Genomic DNA, 17,349 nt, shown 5'->3' on the forward strand with positions numbered 1-17,349 from the left:
GGAAATTTTTATGGTTGGATTAGTGTAGCAAAAAAATGAAATTTTGAAGTCACATAGAAGGAATCATATTAATTATTATTATTGTATAAAATATATTTAAGAGAAACCAGGTTATTATAGCGCTTTGAATTTACCAGTAAAGGTGATGAAACTCCCTAAGAATTATTGAATATAACATTGTATTTCATCTAGATAAATTTATCAAGATTACCGGTATTTACCATTGATATTTGGATTAATGTCATTACCGGTATATTGCTGATTCTAAAACTGACTTTGATCCAGATCATTATGCAACAACTTACAAGAGGCCCACTGGCCTTAACAGTATACCATAACCTTACCTCGGTATACGTGTCTTACCAACTCATACCCCATGACCCTTGTGGCCAGACAGAAATCCTTCAACAAAGGCATTTAAAATGAAAAAAATTGGAAGACTGACTTATTTTCTCTCTTTTGCAATCAAAGTTCATTCAATGTCAGCATATTTAAAGAAAAGAATTCTCCCAGTTCATCCATTGTCCGTAGAAGTTGCGGTAATAAGATTTTTTAAACATTATATATGCAGTTATACTCTATGAACATTTTGGCTCCACCCTGCAATCAGAACCCCTAACTTGGGGGTCATGACATTTACACTTTAGGTAGAGGGTTTTATGCAAGCACTTTCTACAGTAGGAGTAAAAACTCAAAACAAGCTTAATGAAGTTTATTTTATTTCATAACAATTAATAAGATGACATAGATACCTGGTAAATGCTTAAAATTTCAATGAGCAAAATCCATGCTTTTAAATATTGCATATTGCGTGGATTTGTGCGAATCAATAAAAAAATTACAGGTAAAATACAGTGTTGTGCAAAATAAATGGTACAATTATAGCATCACTATATCAAGTACACAACAATACACATGCACTGAAATGAATGATATAGGATTCACCTGAACAATTTATTATAAATTTTGTATTTATCAAGATCATAAGTCATTAATGGGAGACATCAGCAGATTTTCCCTAAAATGGAATAAACCTAACTAAATACTTGTATATGTTAATGTACTGTCACCAGACAATTTCTCCCTGATGTCAATAAAATGAGACAAGTTTAGTAAAAATCTACTATTTTGTCAAGTACAGAGACCACCAGCCTTGAGTTTCAATCCAAATGGTACAATTACATAAAAATAAATTCTCTGTTGATTTAAAGTTTTTAAGAAGAAAAATCTGTGAAAAAATGAAAGTTTGCTATCTCCAACATAACTACATGAAGCACCCACTTGAAAATGTTCCTAGAATTTCAGATGAAATATTGTATAACATGGACCTTACATGGATCACATAAAATAACCAAACTTTTATATCTCCTCAGAAAAAAGTAATTTAAAAGAATGTATTTTGTGATACATCATAAGCAATATGCTTAAACCAATACCAAAAATATTTGGTTGTAAAAAAAATGCAATTGAACACAATAATGTAACAAGGTAATAAACTGGATCAATGTCTCGTCAGGAAAACATGGTTTGTAACATGGTCCCTCAGATTAAAACAGTGTATATGTGCCCAAGTACAATCACCCTTAAGTGTTACTATATATATGCTGAAGTTTATTGTGTGTTTGTTATACATGTACATGTACTTTATAATAATGAAGTGGATAGTGCATTTGTATCTTAAGTGCCCCCCCCCCCCTGAATTTTACACCTGCCAATAATATTCTGAATGGACCCATACTTTTACTATAAATACTGTATACAACACAGGTACTCCTGAAAAACAGAGACTACAATAAAAATGTATCTCAATAAATTTCATTTTATAAAATGTATGTTTTAAAAAATAAATTAATTACTTGACTCATTTACAATATGCAGATGATTTGAACACAATGTTCAGATTTAGTAAGCATCCATTGCCTGGAGCAAAGCTCTTGGTTTTGTTTTTTATACATGACACTATCAAACACTAATCCTAGATATTATTCCTACAGTAACACTTTTATGGGTATATATGGTTAAAAAAAATTCTCCTATAGGGAGACCTGCTAGCTACTGCTATCACTGTTCCCAGTTAAACTGTTGGTACTTGGAGAGTCTATAAGAGTAGGCATTGGTTTCTGAGGTTTTCGAACATTCCAGTGCAAGCATTCTGCCAGTGACTCGAACCAATCATCCATCTGATCCTTGGCACAGACAGATGGAACAGGGTACTGAGCTGTGGTTATTCGAACACTGAAAAACAAATATACAGTATTCTATGAGCTTTTTCTTTCTTCTTTTTTTTTGAGGCACCATGTGTCAAAAGTACAAAGCAAATTTAAGAATGATTGATTATTTAGAAAACATTTACCTGTCTCCTTCAAAGATTTCCTGTCTATTTCTCCCATCAAGTGATACCCAAGCAGAATTCCTTGCCTCAGGAGAAACCATAATCTGAAAAGGAATTCACAACCTCCTTTAAAAATATACCCTGGTAAAAAGAAATATACATAGATGCTAATTATATACATTTCTATCCTAAGCAAGGATTTTCTGAGAATAAAACAATTTACTACAAACACCAAAACCTCACTCCATACTTTACCTTGATTTCCACTCCTGCTGGCACAACCACTGGTCGGAATGAGAGAGAATGGGGACAGATTGGGGTGATGACAATAGCCGGGACGTTAGGGTGGACCATGGAGGCCCCAGCTGCCACTGCATAGGCTGTGCTTCCTGTCGGGGTAGAGATGATGAGACCTGAAAAGAGAAGCCAGCACCTATAAGAGAATCTGTTGTCATTATGATACAACTACTTGCTGGTAAGAATGACAATTATTCATTTGTGATGTTGTGACCTCTGTTGAATTTTGCCTCCTATCGTAAGCAGTAATTGTATGCATTTCAATGATATTTATTCTGATTTCTTTTAGATAATCAATATTACAAGAGCATTTTTTTTTATTCTTAATAAATATGTGTATATCGGGATGAAAAAATCTTAACCTTTCATATCATTTAAATTAATTCAACTCAATTTGTGTAGAGACTCTATTTTCAATGTTTTTAATGACGTTCATACAGCCTGAACTCACCATCTCCTTGTACTGTAGTGACAAGCTTGCCCTCCACATATAGGTCAATATTACACAGGTAAGGTGACTGTCCTCGGTCCACAACCACTTCGTTGAACACCTGACAACAGGACAAGGTACAACAGTTTATACCTAAAGTTTCTCAGTTCATGCAGCATATCACTGACAAACACATACAGTTTGAGGTTGAACTTACAAGCATGTGGGTTTTGGACTGAACGGTACTGTGAGATCTCTGAATTTGCTTTACATGTGGTATTTTGGACATTTGTGAATCCTTCCTGCATATCACACACTTTAGTCTGTATCTTAAAAGTAATCCAGCATTACCTGCAATGATAAATCCAACGTACTGCATCAAGTCCAGCTATCGCTATTAAAATGCATTCTTTATCCTACTTTTTTATGATTATTAATTCACATATTTACTGATGATTAATTTGCAACAGTATGGAAAATTTTTGCAAATTTTAAGTATGCATACCTTCAAGAACTTGGGTTACTTGTCCTTTGAAATCCTGGAAGCTGAATGGTGTCAGAAATCCCAAAGATCCCATGTTGAAAGCCATAACTGGAGGCATGCTGGCCTGTTATATTAAGGATAACAAATTTCACAGACAAACATTATGGAAATTGTATACTGATACATGTACCTGGTATTTCAATTCTAATGGATAATACATGTACGTGAATAGATTGAATTTGAACATGCATTCATCATTATGGGTTATGGATGTTCGTTTGTTGTCGGGGATGACAACTGCTGAAAATTTCGAACCTGTTATCAATTTTTTTCAATCAATAAACTGAAAAATCATTATAATAAAAACTGTGTATGTACATTTTGTTAGGAAAGATATATGTGCACTCCTTAAGAGGGGTTTGTTTCATTCAATTACCAAACTCCCTCTCTCAGTCAAATGTACCCAGTACATTAGATAGAATGTTCTATCGTTAAAATGACAGATGTCCTACGGACCCGGTTTAATCAGGTCTCAAAATAAGAAAACGTCTATTACATTATTTCAAAAAACAAGGCTGTCAATATACCATTCTTCTTATCAATCTCCCTCTCTTTTCAAATAGTTCCATGTGCGAAATGTTGACAGTGGCATTTTCTCTATATAGATAAAATTAAGCTAGTGTTGGCCAAGTAAATTGATATCAACACAATCACTGTTAGATAGGTTATTTGATTTCATGCATGATTGAGACAGAATCAAGGAGTTTCACAGAGGTATTAAAGAAATACCAGATGATAATGGTTGTACTTGCATGGGTTAAACACTTTTTAAGATTAATTGTTACATTGGATCAGTGATTCTTTGTTCAAATGAAATTAATGTCTTTCTATTCTTACCTGATATTAACATATAGTACAAAATCAATTAAAAAAAAAATATCAGATTAACTGTTTTTAATTTTTCGAATTGGTTAACAATTTGATACCCAGTAATCATTTTTAGTTAATGGGTTGCCAATCCTAATCATCATTAAGATATTGAAATACACAGTATAAATGCCTTTTCCTCACCTGGAATAGAGATGATGCATACAGTAGTGTACCATCTCCTCCCAAACAAATCACAAAGTCTATTTTGTTGGTCAACTCATCCTTCTCTACAGATCAAGATAAATTTGCCTGAATTCACAAAATCTCAACAGAATTCTACATCCTACAAGTATTTCATTGTTACACAGAGTTTTAGCTGTGGACATTACTTACCTTCTTCAAATGTTTTGATTTGCTTTTGGAGTCCCCGGCACACTGGGTTTTCTGAGCACATTGCATCATCAAACACAGCCTTTTCCACATATACAGCCATGTTTTTCTCCTTTTAAAAACAAAATCAACAGTGCACTTTATTTAATTAAAGCTATCCTAATATGACTAAAAAACTGAGCAGGGTACATTTCAGAAGGGACAAAAGAACTTAAAATAAAAAAGAATGTCCTATTACAAAACCATTTTAATTGTAAAAATACTGGGATCATGTCAATGGATTTTATTTTCATTTGTCTAAGGTCATTTCATAATGGCAGTTTACAAAGATGTTAATGCATGTAAAAGTTTTGCAAATTTATCCATTAACAATCAAGAAGTTTTTAAGTTGATGTGTAGACAAAACTTGTCAACAGACAGACAGACAGAAGTAGAAACACTGTGTGATTCTGAAATGCTCCCATCTCAACACTTCATTTGCAGGGGTATAATTAAGGTCTTTATGTGACAAAAGCCTAAACCATTTATGTCAGTGAACTTTCATTTTAATAGGGGTACATGTATTTTAGAAACCACTCAACCAGAATGTTTTTCTATCACCTTTATTCCTTTTTACCTGAATAAGCCACTTGACAAGTTGTGTGAATGCAGACAGTGCATTCTCGTCATGCATCTTCTTGATGACAAGTACGGTCAGCGGGGGCTTGTGCCAGTTCAGCTTCTGACTCCCAGGGTCTGGAATGGTCCTGAAGCAAACATTTCAATTTCTTATACATGCATGTATATAACCAAGCATTGAAACTTGCAATAATTGTAGCATAACTTGCAATGATTGTACTTTGTATAAATGTATAAAACTGATCTTTGTATAAATATTAGTACCCAGTATCTATTTTTAATTCTGATATCATCAAATGCAGGATAATAACATTTAGATTGAGGAGTACAACTCATATATTATTTAAATGCCCTGATTAATTCTAACTGCTACTTGAGAATAACAATGATGGCTCCTTGACAAATAATTCATATATTCCCCAAAAACATATCATATTAACATTAGTACACCATGCAAATGTCCCCATAAAAATGGCTCATATTTGGAAATTTGAGTTATGTAGAAACTAACAAACTGCATTTTCATGGTACCAAGTTTCACAATATACCACACAGAAACTCTTCTACCATTATGTTCTCTAATGATTTAAACAATGAAAAATTTGACAATACACTGCTTACATTTGTAATAGTTTTGAAGTACCTCACCCTTTCATGATATCCCACAAATCCCTATTCTAACGAGGGCTTCTTCGAAATGATACAGCTGAACCTTTTTGTGACATATTTTTTAAGCTTCAGAAAACTTTATGCAACAAGCATGCGTGGGTTTTTTCCTCCAACACATCAAAACTAGGGTGACATCAAAAGTTAACTTTGCATGATACATTTTCTTTCTAATCAGAAATATAAAAGAGAAGGGGTTTTTTAATTTCAACCAAGTACATTAAACACCTACGACTTCCAATACATATATTAAATTACGGTTACCTATAGTGTCGATATTCAGGTCATGCAACAAATAAAAGAATGTTATTTGAAAGATTTGAAGAAAAAAATGAAAATGCTAATCATTTCTAAGACGGGCATGGGTGGTCACGATCTTTGACAAAATTTTATTTTCCCATATCTAACGATTACGATGCTTCAGTAAGGCATTTCTAATGGTCGCTAAAATTTAAATGTCGGTCATATAGTTAAAAATGAGATATACAAAGCTCACAATTCTTTGTTTTGTAAACAAAACTCTGATCATTTCTTTGTTTACATTTTGAGGTTGAAAAAAAAAAATCCAGGTTTCGACCTGAAATGAATGTGAAAAATGCATAAAAATGTTTATTATGTTAAAAAGAAATCGATAGAATATTGTGTCACAAAAATTGGGGAAATGTGTAAAAAAAAATTATTTGAGTCATTTTTTTGACTTAAAAAGTTTCTTATAGCAAACAACACTAGATACAATTTCTGCTTATTGGATAAATTTTGCGATGTAACAGTCAATGCAAAAAAAGAAAAAATTAGATCATCATGAAAATTACCGGATTTACAGTGTTTGTTGTTCTATCATATTGACGTTTGGAGTCTCGTCAAGACGTTTACCTGATTGGCAGTGCTGTATTTGTGATAGCACTGCATGTCTTCTCTACTATCATCCTCGCCTTGTGACCTGTCATCAATTTCTCCGGGAGCAGTTGAGTACATTTCCCTGGGTATAGGCTGATCTTTTTACGGAACATTTTCCCCATGCATTTTCATAACTACATATAGGAACTATATAGAACCTCCACGGTTATTATCCCTTTCATGGTAATATTGCAAAATTTCTTCAAGTGACACGTAGCACAGAAGCTTCATGCCAAGGTACAGTGTATATAACTTTTCCAATCCAATTTAAAGAGATTACAAGTAAATGAAAAAGCAAGGTGCTCGTTGATGACTTTTAAATGCTTGACCAGTTCACATTAATTCTCCTGAGAAAACTATCATCTGGTATCTATACAGTACGAATCAACAGTCAAAATTGACTACCTAAATGGTCAATTCATTAAAGCTTTATTTACATAATTGGTTGTTACTTATGTATGAAACAATAAATATCCCCCATAATTTGTCTGAACACAATTAGCAGGTAAATGTTCCCAATTTCATTATTGAATTTCTGAGCAAACAGAATAAAAATCAAGAGTCTAAATCCAAAAACCAATAGATTTGCCCAAGAGCATTACATCCATTCTATGAACATAAAACCAATCAAAAATAGTTCAATAACAATTTAAGTCACTGTACCCTCCTTGAACTGAAAATCAAAATCATCAAACCTCAAATGAAAATCTTGAGATCCATACACTGAATCATGACTTCCTGGTATATACAATAGAGATCAAAGGAGAAGAAAATCTCCAGAGAGCTCATGACACAGTAAGCCCCTGTCTCCATTGTTTCCTTTACAAGACACTACTTAATATCTTCGTTTTAGGAAAAAACTAGTGAAAATGCTGTTTCCAATGTCAGAAATAGAAAATTTGAGCGCAACTTGTTGTCATCGCCACCTGTACTCTCCTGTGTCCATGTTCAACACTAACCTATTACAAGTTTCTTTCAATCAATGTTCGACATTTACCATGTGAGGTACAAGAAAATAATTTTCACAGAAGAAATGCGCACTGGTATACATTTCTTGGAATCAATGAATTCAATAGATGGTGTTTGGTTTAATTTTTTTTTGGGTTTTATCAGAAAATTGTTATGAAAATTAGATCTTTCAAAAACACATACCTGTAAAATTAAGTATTTTTCACCTGTCCAGTTTAAATAACTCAAAGAAAAACTGCCCGATCAAAGCTTTATAGCTGTAATTAAGCCTTCATGCCAAAATGATCTCAAACCTGACTATAGATCTTGTCTTTTACTTCAATGTTGAATGAATAAAAGTCTTATCACTGAATACAAAATATTGTTTCTACAAACTAAGTTTTATGATGGGAACTTTTTTATTTTCATTTAGTTTTTGAACTTTCCATTTCATGTTCTAGACTAGTGTAAATATACTCAATGTATGAATACATAACAATGCCTGTTCTTATTCAGCTGACAAGCTCTTTATCACGAACCATATCATGAACTTTATCATTAACGTTATCATTTGTCCATGTCATACATCTCAAGTTTCATTTGATCAAGTGATTAAAATTTATGTACATGTATTTAAGATTTCTTGACCGAGGTTAGGACTACAGGGTATCACCCTCACTTTTATGGATCTTACATCTTCAGATATATGTTTTCATTAATTAAATAACTGCATAATACTTACAACCACAAGATCTAAATGATATCAATTAAGTTTTGAAAATTTCAATTCATCAAATAGTTTTTTAGCAAAATGCAGAAATGAGTGGGGCAAGAAAAAAATGCCTCTATTCTTTTTTTAAAACTTAATTGGGAGATTCAAATTAACTCTATCTTTTATTTATTTTTTTTATTTCATTCCAATGATATTCTTTACAGTGTATTAGGGTACTGGACAGGGAGAGAGTAGGCTCCAGGTCTCTGAAAATAGTCCACAGCTCGAATACGGTAAAACCCTGTCACCATGGCATCACTTAGAACTTTCACATTAGGCACAAAATTATAAGAGGTAATTATGGAGGTGCTATTGTTATTGATCTTCGCATAAGGTCCACTCTCTGTCTTGTTAGAAAACTCCACGTCGTAGTACAGAATACACTTAGTGTTCACGCAATTATCCGACCAAGTCAAGAGAACCTGTCCGGATGTGATGTTGTGAACCACCACCTCCGTCACTTGATCTGGAGGAAGCTTGGACTTGGCACATACATGGATTAGGATCACTCCAGGTTGCACAAGTTGTGAATAAGGGTTTTTGAAAACATGGGCATTTTTCTTGCTTCTAAAATATTGCACTTTTGAAGACATCAATCCTTCCTGGAAACGCATTTCCCTGAATTGTTGAACAGAAGGAAAGGAAGGTTTTCCTTGTTTAACCCAAACACCATAGGGATTGGAAACCATGTTGTTTATGTAATATTCGACAATTGCAAAGTCACCAGAGCCATTTAAGTTCAGACTCACAGTGATAGAATCTGCCCTGGTAGAGAGCGAGGTGTCATTGCTGCTGTATATAAGAATGGTGACCTGCCAAGCATCTGAAGTAGGAATACCTTTGTATGGTACATGAAGACTTGCTAGAACACCCACAGTACTATCATTTCCAACCACAACAGTGCCAAGTTTGTCTGGAACGGTCAAGTTTGTGTGAAGCTGTTTGTCACCTAAGAGTGACAAGGCACCCATCACCATAAAAACTGGCTTCAAAACCAACTGAACATATGGGGTATTGGTATTGTTCATCTGAAATCTGGCTGTTAATGTTCTTTGAGTAAATTGATGTGGGACATAGCTTAAAAAGGCATTGTCATTACTTAACAAAGTGTAATTTATAAGCAGTGGCTGCTTAGCCAGTATCATGTTTTGGTGTTGGGTGATAACTTTAGCAACCATGGCAGCATAAGTTGAATCTGCTCGCCATAGCAAATTTTTGCTCCAACCAACCATTGGATCTGCTTCGTCATTATAGAAAGGGGTCTTTGAGAGAGTTGGATACTTTTTAGAAATATCTGATGTTGTTTGAAGTTCACCCTGGTATATTTTGGCTGAGGAACCATCTCCCTTCCTATGATATGATAAAAAGTCTATTCTATTGCCTTGTTTGCCAGTAAAAAAGTTAGTTCCATTGACGATGTGATTGAGAAGGGCATCAGAGAACTTGGTGTTTCCTGGTCTGTCACACCCATCTCCTGGGCCCCCAAATCTCAGGAGGGAACTAGCAGCTAACAAACCCTCCGAACAAGCATCATAGTAATTAAGAAAGCCCTGCACAGAAAACTTAATGTCGTCAAAATCATGACAATCTGGCTCGTTCCAAGTCTCAAAGTTCCAATCCATAACCTCGCTGAGGCCAAACTGATCTATGTAGTTCAATGCTAACTGGGTCACCATATCTTTCCATAAGTACACCTGTGTTGAGTTATCAAAGTCCTTGAAAAATCCTGATGGGTTTCCCATTAGTTCAAATCCTGGCTTTAAACCATAGCTCCAGAGCAAGCCAATGAGATTATCCAGTTCTGTAAAATCATACGTCACATTGCCATTGCTTTGCTTTACTGTTACAAGTTCCAATAACCAATGAATTCTCACCTGTTGGATTCCATCATGAGGAAGTGAGCCAATCAGAGCCAAGTTAAGCTGCATATCCTTGCTGAAATCAAACTTGTAAGCATCCTTATGAGGCAAGGGTGGGCAAAAGCCTGTACTCCTCCAGAAATGTTTCAGATCATTCCGGACATCGTTAGTGTTAATATCAAGATTATATTCTAGCGAATTGACTAAAGATACCAAGGTGAAAAGGCTACAGACCACAAGGACAACTTTTTCCACACAGTAATTCATTCTGTGGTAATTATGGCATCCATCTGGAAATTGAGGGAGAATTATTGATGGAGAGTTGTTTTTTTCTTTCTCTGTACTCCTCTGTGGTTGATAACAGTTGTCATGTGACCTACAAGGGGGTGAAATTACCTTACTGGTTACTGCTTCATTATCTGTTGCATTTCATATAAATACATGTGCCACACACTATATCAACATTGATCATTTTGAATTCATTTTAACATATTTTGTTGTTTTGGTGGTGAAACAAAAGAATTGGACACAAGTTCTGAATGCCCTTTCCTATAATACCCTTTCCAACATCTGCTGTCTAAATAAGACTTTCCTCAAAAACAAACTTCTACAAAATTTTCACCAAAGATATATTCTTAATAAGTAATAACATTATCAGAATATATGTGTTCATTTGTATTTAAAAAGCACATCGAACAATTTTAAAAGGCATTTTTTGAAGCCTCATCAAAGCTATGTTCACTGTTTGATGTTTGTATTTTACAAGTAAACCACAATCTTGGCAATACTGAACAAGGAAGTCTAATTTCATCATTGTTATCTACTGCTTGAGAGAATGCTGTAATCCTTTGCCACTGTGAAGCCTTAAACAAATAACAGTGTACAAGAATCCAGGAAGTCTTGGCTCACAAACAACAGTAATTGCAAATGGCTTTGATGAATCAGAGTTTATATTACATTAAAGTGTACCCAGCGCATGCATTGTATCATGGGCATTTAATATGAATCTGTGCAATTGGGGCATAATAGATTTTAATTTGCAACAACAATGATTATGTAATTGGAGTAATGTGAAATATGTGTACTAAACACCAGTTCTATCACAAATTGAATGAAGAAAAGATCTTCACTGACATATTTTAAAAACTCAATCAGTTTGATCATTACAACAGTAGCAGATAATTAGCATTTTTCATTTATCATTTTCATGGTATAAAATGGACAATCTTAATTACACTTAGGGTTTTTCATTCCAAATTTTTAAGCATTATTAGTCAATCAAGCTTACTTTTAGACAGAAATATGACTATAGTTGTGGTAACAATTTTTGCCATTTATATTCAAAGTAATGGTAAAGATAAAATCAGTCCCTTTCCTTATACACTCAATACAAAAGACATTAAAAGATTGATCATGCATCGACTGCAGTGAGGATTATTCAAAACAAGGGGGGTGGGCTCTTACAACCTTAGCAGAAATTCCCCATTGCATGAAGAAACTTTGATTCACTGATTCACTAGTAAACTGAATACTGTGGTTTCATCAATATTCGATGAATACCGATTTTTGTTGATTTTGTTGTTAAGTTGATCCACGAAATTAAATGTTTAATGAAGTTCAATTTTAACTAACATTTTGTATTGATAGGATCATTGTCCACAAATTTATGTATCCTTGAAACTAAGGTTTTCAGAAAATCCTCGAAAATTGATACCCACAAAAAATTAATGAAACCACAGTAGACAATAAACTCAATGCCTCTAAAATGTCATTTCATGATGTATTTCAAATCTTAAAATCTACATGGTCTGGAGGAACTTTGAGGTAAAAAATAAATCACTCAAGTTCATATTTCAATTTCAACACACGGTCATCTTCAAAATAACAAATTTGTCAGAATTGACAACTGTCTGAAAAACTTTCATACATGCAAAGAAGACAATTCTGATTTAACTGAAAAATTCAATTCTTCAGAACCCAGCTTTCAGTTATTTCAGTACTCTGATTTCTGATGGCCTTTGGTTTGATACAGTTAGATATATTTTTTCTATTCATTCCTAAATGGTTAGACAAATCATTGATGATATCAATCAATCATTAAATAATAGTCAATTTCATTTTACCATGTTTACACAAAACTGACTGTTTTTCATTTAATGGTATTTTGGGGGTTTTTTTAAACCCTAGCAGTAATTAATCAAACCAAGTTTAAATAATTAGACATATCAAAATGTTTTCCTTGTCATATTTCTTTATAACAAGATAAATGACTCTTGAGCTGATATTCATCAATTTTAACAGTGGTTTAATCAATTCTCAAACTACACATTCTTAAACCTTAATATGTGACTCATCAAAAAGCCAGTACTTGCTTGACTGGAAGCCCAAATCATAATTTCCCTGGTAAATACACACTCTTTCATAGATTAGTCCCCAAGTCAGAACTGATACCAGTTATGTATAGCTAGATAGCCTGAGACAATGCGAATATCATGTCTGGTCCAATGAAACAACACTCAGCATCAACAGCCCACAGTTAATGGATTGATCAATTAACCTTCAATCAAAACTAATTTCAAAATTACTGACTGAATGTTTATACCTGAAATTTTTTGCAACAAGTCCTCAATTTTCAAACATTTGAAAAAGATGAATAAAGACATAAGTGAAGTGTTCATAACCGGTTCTGTTATCATTAAAGCAGTTTAATTTATAATCTGATCAATCTAAGGAATTTCATAAACTGCATTATTGATTCCATTTGCACATAACATATATGAAAGAATACCAAAGTATAAGCAAGGATCATGTGTATATAACCAGTATGAGATCTTACATCAGTTTTTTAAAATTATTTTTAATAAGATGTTTTGATAACCTACAGGACAGTGACCTTTCAACAGGTAAATGTACCAGCAAGAGTTTGGTGGTCTACCTATGAATACATCTCTCTGTCTGGTTATCAGGTGCAACAATCAACAGTAGAAAATATCCAAACTTTAAAGATTTGACAGAATATCAAATCTTTAAAGATTTGACATTAAAATATAAGGAGCCATCATTATCAAGTAAATATCAAGGTAGCATTTATATAGATAGTCTAGCTGGTATGAACCTTTCTAAAACTCTACATTATCATCGAATATAATCATAAATGTCTCTTTATCAACATTTTACATAAATTACAATGCTGTGGTGCATGTGATTATTATGCTTGCCACATGCACATAAATAAGAGGAACTTGATTTTCAGTCATACTATGATAATAAGAGTTCTTTAAAAATCATGTCTTTCAGTCACGTACACACTTATTATATGTAGTAAAGAGTACAATTTCCATGTGTATAAAACCATTGATCAATTTCTCAAAATTACCCGGTAGATTAATACTTACAGAGAGGTTGCGGAATCATCCAAAATAGAACCACATGGTCCAAACTTGCAGTTTGGCATTACACCATACAAGGACTTTGTACGTCTGAAATGGAAAATCCTTCCAGTAAGTCAAGGAAATATATCAAATAAATGATCAATTCATTATTCACTAACAGTTATGATTCACAAATATCACACAATATGAATTTAATAAAAATTCTTTACTGATAATCGAAATACATTTGAAATAAATATTAAATGTTAATTGACAGAAGTTGAGTTGCAATTCACCATGCATTATACATCCCACCCCCTTGAGCACTTACACATGCATCTCAGTTAGCATTAACTGTTTAAAAAGCTATACATTTATTTTTTTATGTTTTCATCTTAAATACTTCAATACAATATGAATATGAGAATACATTAAGCCTATTCACAACATATGATATCTTTTTTCTGAATTTGTTTGCTTTGCAACAATATCAATTCGTTATTTAACATACAATAACTTTAGTTCACACGTATAAACAAGAAATAAAAACATATAAGGGTGTGTATATAGTTTGCAATTGGTATATAACTTGTACAACATCTATTTAATCTAAGTTTATGTAGTAATCAACCAATACAACATTTCATAATATTTTAAATTAGTTATCAAAAAATGTGAATGCTTTCAACACTGAATACCAGGTAAGTAATTATCTAACAAAATTTAAATAATGTGAAAATTAAAATCAGATACAACGGTAAATAGATTAAACTAAATTAAGGAGTGCATGGACATGCATTTTATAAAGACAGGAATTATAGCAGTGTTAATTCATTTAATTTAATACACGATGCTGTGCATAGAATGTGTGGTAAACAGGGAAAATATTGTTCTTTGATTTAATTATTTACATTATTTATGCATACGGAGTAAAAATTTGTTCCTAGGCATGGGCAAAAGATTTATGTGTTGGGAAAAATTTGCAATCGTCTTTAATGCATAGTGTACACTAGACCTTGTAAAATGTAAATTGAGGTAGATACCTTACAAGTATGACTGCTCATAGCTCAAACTATGTCCAGTCTACTGTAGTCATTGCATGCACTTAATTTTAAAGCAATTACAATCAGTTGATCAAAAAATGTAGATCAAACAGATTTGCTGTATTGAAACTGACAAAAGAATATTTAAAAAAAAACCCTGGTATCTTCCTGCTTTAAAAACCCCCCATTAAAAAAAATACAGCTCAGTCAATTAAAAGACATTATAATTTGTCTTGTTTCACAAAATTTCCTTAACTAATTTTGTACAGCTTTGAATATACTACAAAACAGGCTCCTTTGGTTTTTTAATTTAATTAAGTGCTGAAAGCAAACATATACCCCAGTTAAGCTTCTAGCATTGCATCAGGGATTACAACATTAAAAAGGCCAACCTAAAAGTTGATGCTTTCAAAGAGTACTTTGAAGGCAAGTTTGTAGAATGAGAATAAAAAAAAAAAAATATTACCGATACCCTTTGTACATTCTAACAAAAAAGAAAAAACAACAAATTATTGGCAGCAATTAATGTACACATACTACACATGTAGTACCCAGTATTTGACACTGATCATTTTGTATACATTCTACGTTTAATAAAATTTCAATTTCATTCATGTAGCACTCCTAAAGGTCAACTAAATTGATTTCTATATGTGATGTTTATGATCGAAACTTCAACATCTCTATCCCAGGAAGTTCTTACTTTATGTGTAAATCTCTCTCAAGTAGATCAGTGTAGACGGTAAGCATGTATCATTGACATGCGGATATTAAATTTACCAGCTCTTAGCAATTCATTTCAGAATCCTCTTCCAATCAAAATCTTAACTACATATATAACAGTACCTGTAACACACTCTAACAAGTAATATCTACAGTACAAAAAAGTCAATGCAAACATCAAAGCTATACGATAGCTAATTCTAAATTAAGGTTATTTGAGTTAGTTTACTTTAGCATTCAAAACAATCAATTACAACAAAGAAAAGATAATATTACCTCCCTTTTTCCACATCTTGGCTTTGTTTTAATGATAGAAAGTATAAATTAAAGTGAGTCATAATGAAATCATTCCTCGTATCTTATTCGGATTACTGAAATCTTTCTTAATTATATCAAAGACACTTAGTCAAAGAATATGATTCACAAATGCCAATACATTATCATAAATCATTGTATAAAAATATAAAATGAAGTCTTTCATGGCAACATCATAAACCTTTACTTTGGGCTATTCCTATGATTGGGTGACAAGATCATTTTTAAAGATATGCTTATAAGATCTTGAGCAAATTAAGAATGGAGTTAGGTCTCTTTCACCTGTAGATAACACAATCATATCTTGAGTTTATGTTGTGATTTTCTAAACATAGATAAAATAAAAAAATCAAACACCCCCCACCCATCTCCTAACCCCAACCCTAAAAAAGAAGAAGATAATACTGATAAAGATCACAATCTAGGCAATTTCTTTGAGTTTTTAGTATGTTTACAACAATCACATATGTAAACCAATCATTACGAATTTTCAAAGACAACATGGAATGTCCTGATTCCTCACATTGGGCATATCATATCAGCAATATCTATTACCTTGGTGTTAGAAACATATAAGAAATATATCTGAAGTCCTATCAAAATTAACAAAACACCATGAGCTGCCAAGCAAGATGAAATTTATTAGAGACACTAAGCAAGGATCTAAAAAAAAAAATGAAATACTATTTCCCTTAATAATTAGATAAATAGTAGAATACATGTAACTATGTGCATAAGTAAGGTTATTATTAATGAATTGTAACTTCTAACTACGATATTTACTGTAAATTCACCTTGTCCTTGTTATTCTTGGATTCGCCGTCCTCCTTTTCACCCCATTAACAAAACTTCCACCGTCAGATTCGTCTGTTAAATTGTCGCTTATATTAAATCTAACCATTTTATCAATAATTTGCTCGTCCTCGACATCCATTGAGCTTGACTCCGAGTTACTTTTCCTCCTTCCACCGTTTGCGAGACTGCTCATCTTCCTTCCTTACAAGCTACGTCTGTCTTCCTCAGTGTCAACTGTTTACATTGCAACGGAAGTCAAAATATATTCTGTCATTTCAGTTACATAACCGCAAAGACAATGAGTATACACGTTATCTGTGCTCAACATTTGTTTACAGGTTCAAGACGAGAGCAAAAGCACTATAATCACGATCCATGCTGATGGGAGGAAAACGAAAATACTGGAATAACGAACCCGATTCAATATTTTAAAAAGGACAAAAACTGTTTTAATATTCTAAAAGTTTAAAATAACATTAATTTTGATTAATTAAATGGCTCAATTATTTTATTTTGATAATAATGGCATGAAATTTGGA

At 32.9% G+C, this 17,349-nt stretch overlaps 1 protein-coding gene across 11 annotated transcripts; it reads right to left on the bottom strand.

The window, feature by feature from the left end:
- Positions 1 to 697: 697 nt before the first annotated feature.
- Positions 698 to 17,208, bottom strand: LOC128187106 (NAD kinase-like). Of its 11 annotated transcripts, XM_052857280.1 has the most exons (13): positions 16,810 to 17,190; positions 15,977 to 15,997; positions 15,444 to 15,461; positions 13,959 to 14,042; positions 5,420 to 5,549; positions 4,807 to 4,915; positions 4,615 to 4,700; positions 3,565 to 3,667; positions 3,277 to 3,410; positions 3,081 to 3,180; positions 2,588 to 2,745; positions 2,354 to 2,436; positions 698 to 2,235 (listed from the first exon to the last, which is right to left on the bottom strand). In XM_052857280.1, exons 1-13 carry the CDS (start codon positions 17,001 to 17,003, stop codon positions 2,049 to 2,051), a joined length of 1,407 nt encoding a protein of 468 aa, XP_052713240.1. In that variant the 5' UTR covers positions 17,004 to 17,190; the 3' UTR covers positions 698 to 2,048. The 11 variants fall into 11 exon arrangements, 9 of the variants coding, with proteins under 9 accessions (XP_052713240.1, XP_052713243.1, XP_052713241.1 ...); XM_052857283.1 differs by lacking the exon at positions 15,977 to 15,997; XM_052857281.1 differs by lacking the exon at positions 15,444 to 15,461 and having other exon boundaries at positions 16,810 to 17,189.
- Between the last annotated feature and the right edge of the window lie 141 nt (positions 17,209 to 17,349).

Source organism: Crassostrea angulata, chromosome 6 (genome assembly GCF_025612915.1).
Source record: "Crassostrea angulata isolate pt1a10 chromosome 6, ASM2561291v2, whole genome shotgun sequence".
Taxonomy (NCBI): domain Eukaryota; kingdom Metazoa; phylum Mollusca; class Bivalvia; order Ostreida; family Ostreidae; genus Magallana; species Magallana angulata.

Bases quoted from the DNA above. Each gene is read 5' to 3' on its own strand.
- LOC128187106 (XM_052857276.1), bottom strand. From the start codon at position 17,003: ATGAGCAGTCTCGCAAACGGTGGAAGGAGGAAAAGTAACTCGGAGTCA. The intron at 15,998-16,809 runs GTGAATTTACAG...ATTAAAACAAAG, and splicing joins CCAAGAATAACAAGGACAAG to CCAAGATGTGGAAAAAGGGA. The intron at 10,940-13,958 runs GTAAGTATTAAT...ACCCCCTTGTAG, and splicing joins GATGATTCCGCAACCTCTCT to GTCACATGACAACTGTTATC.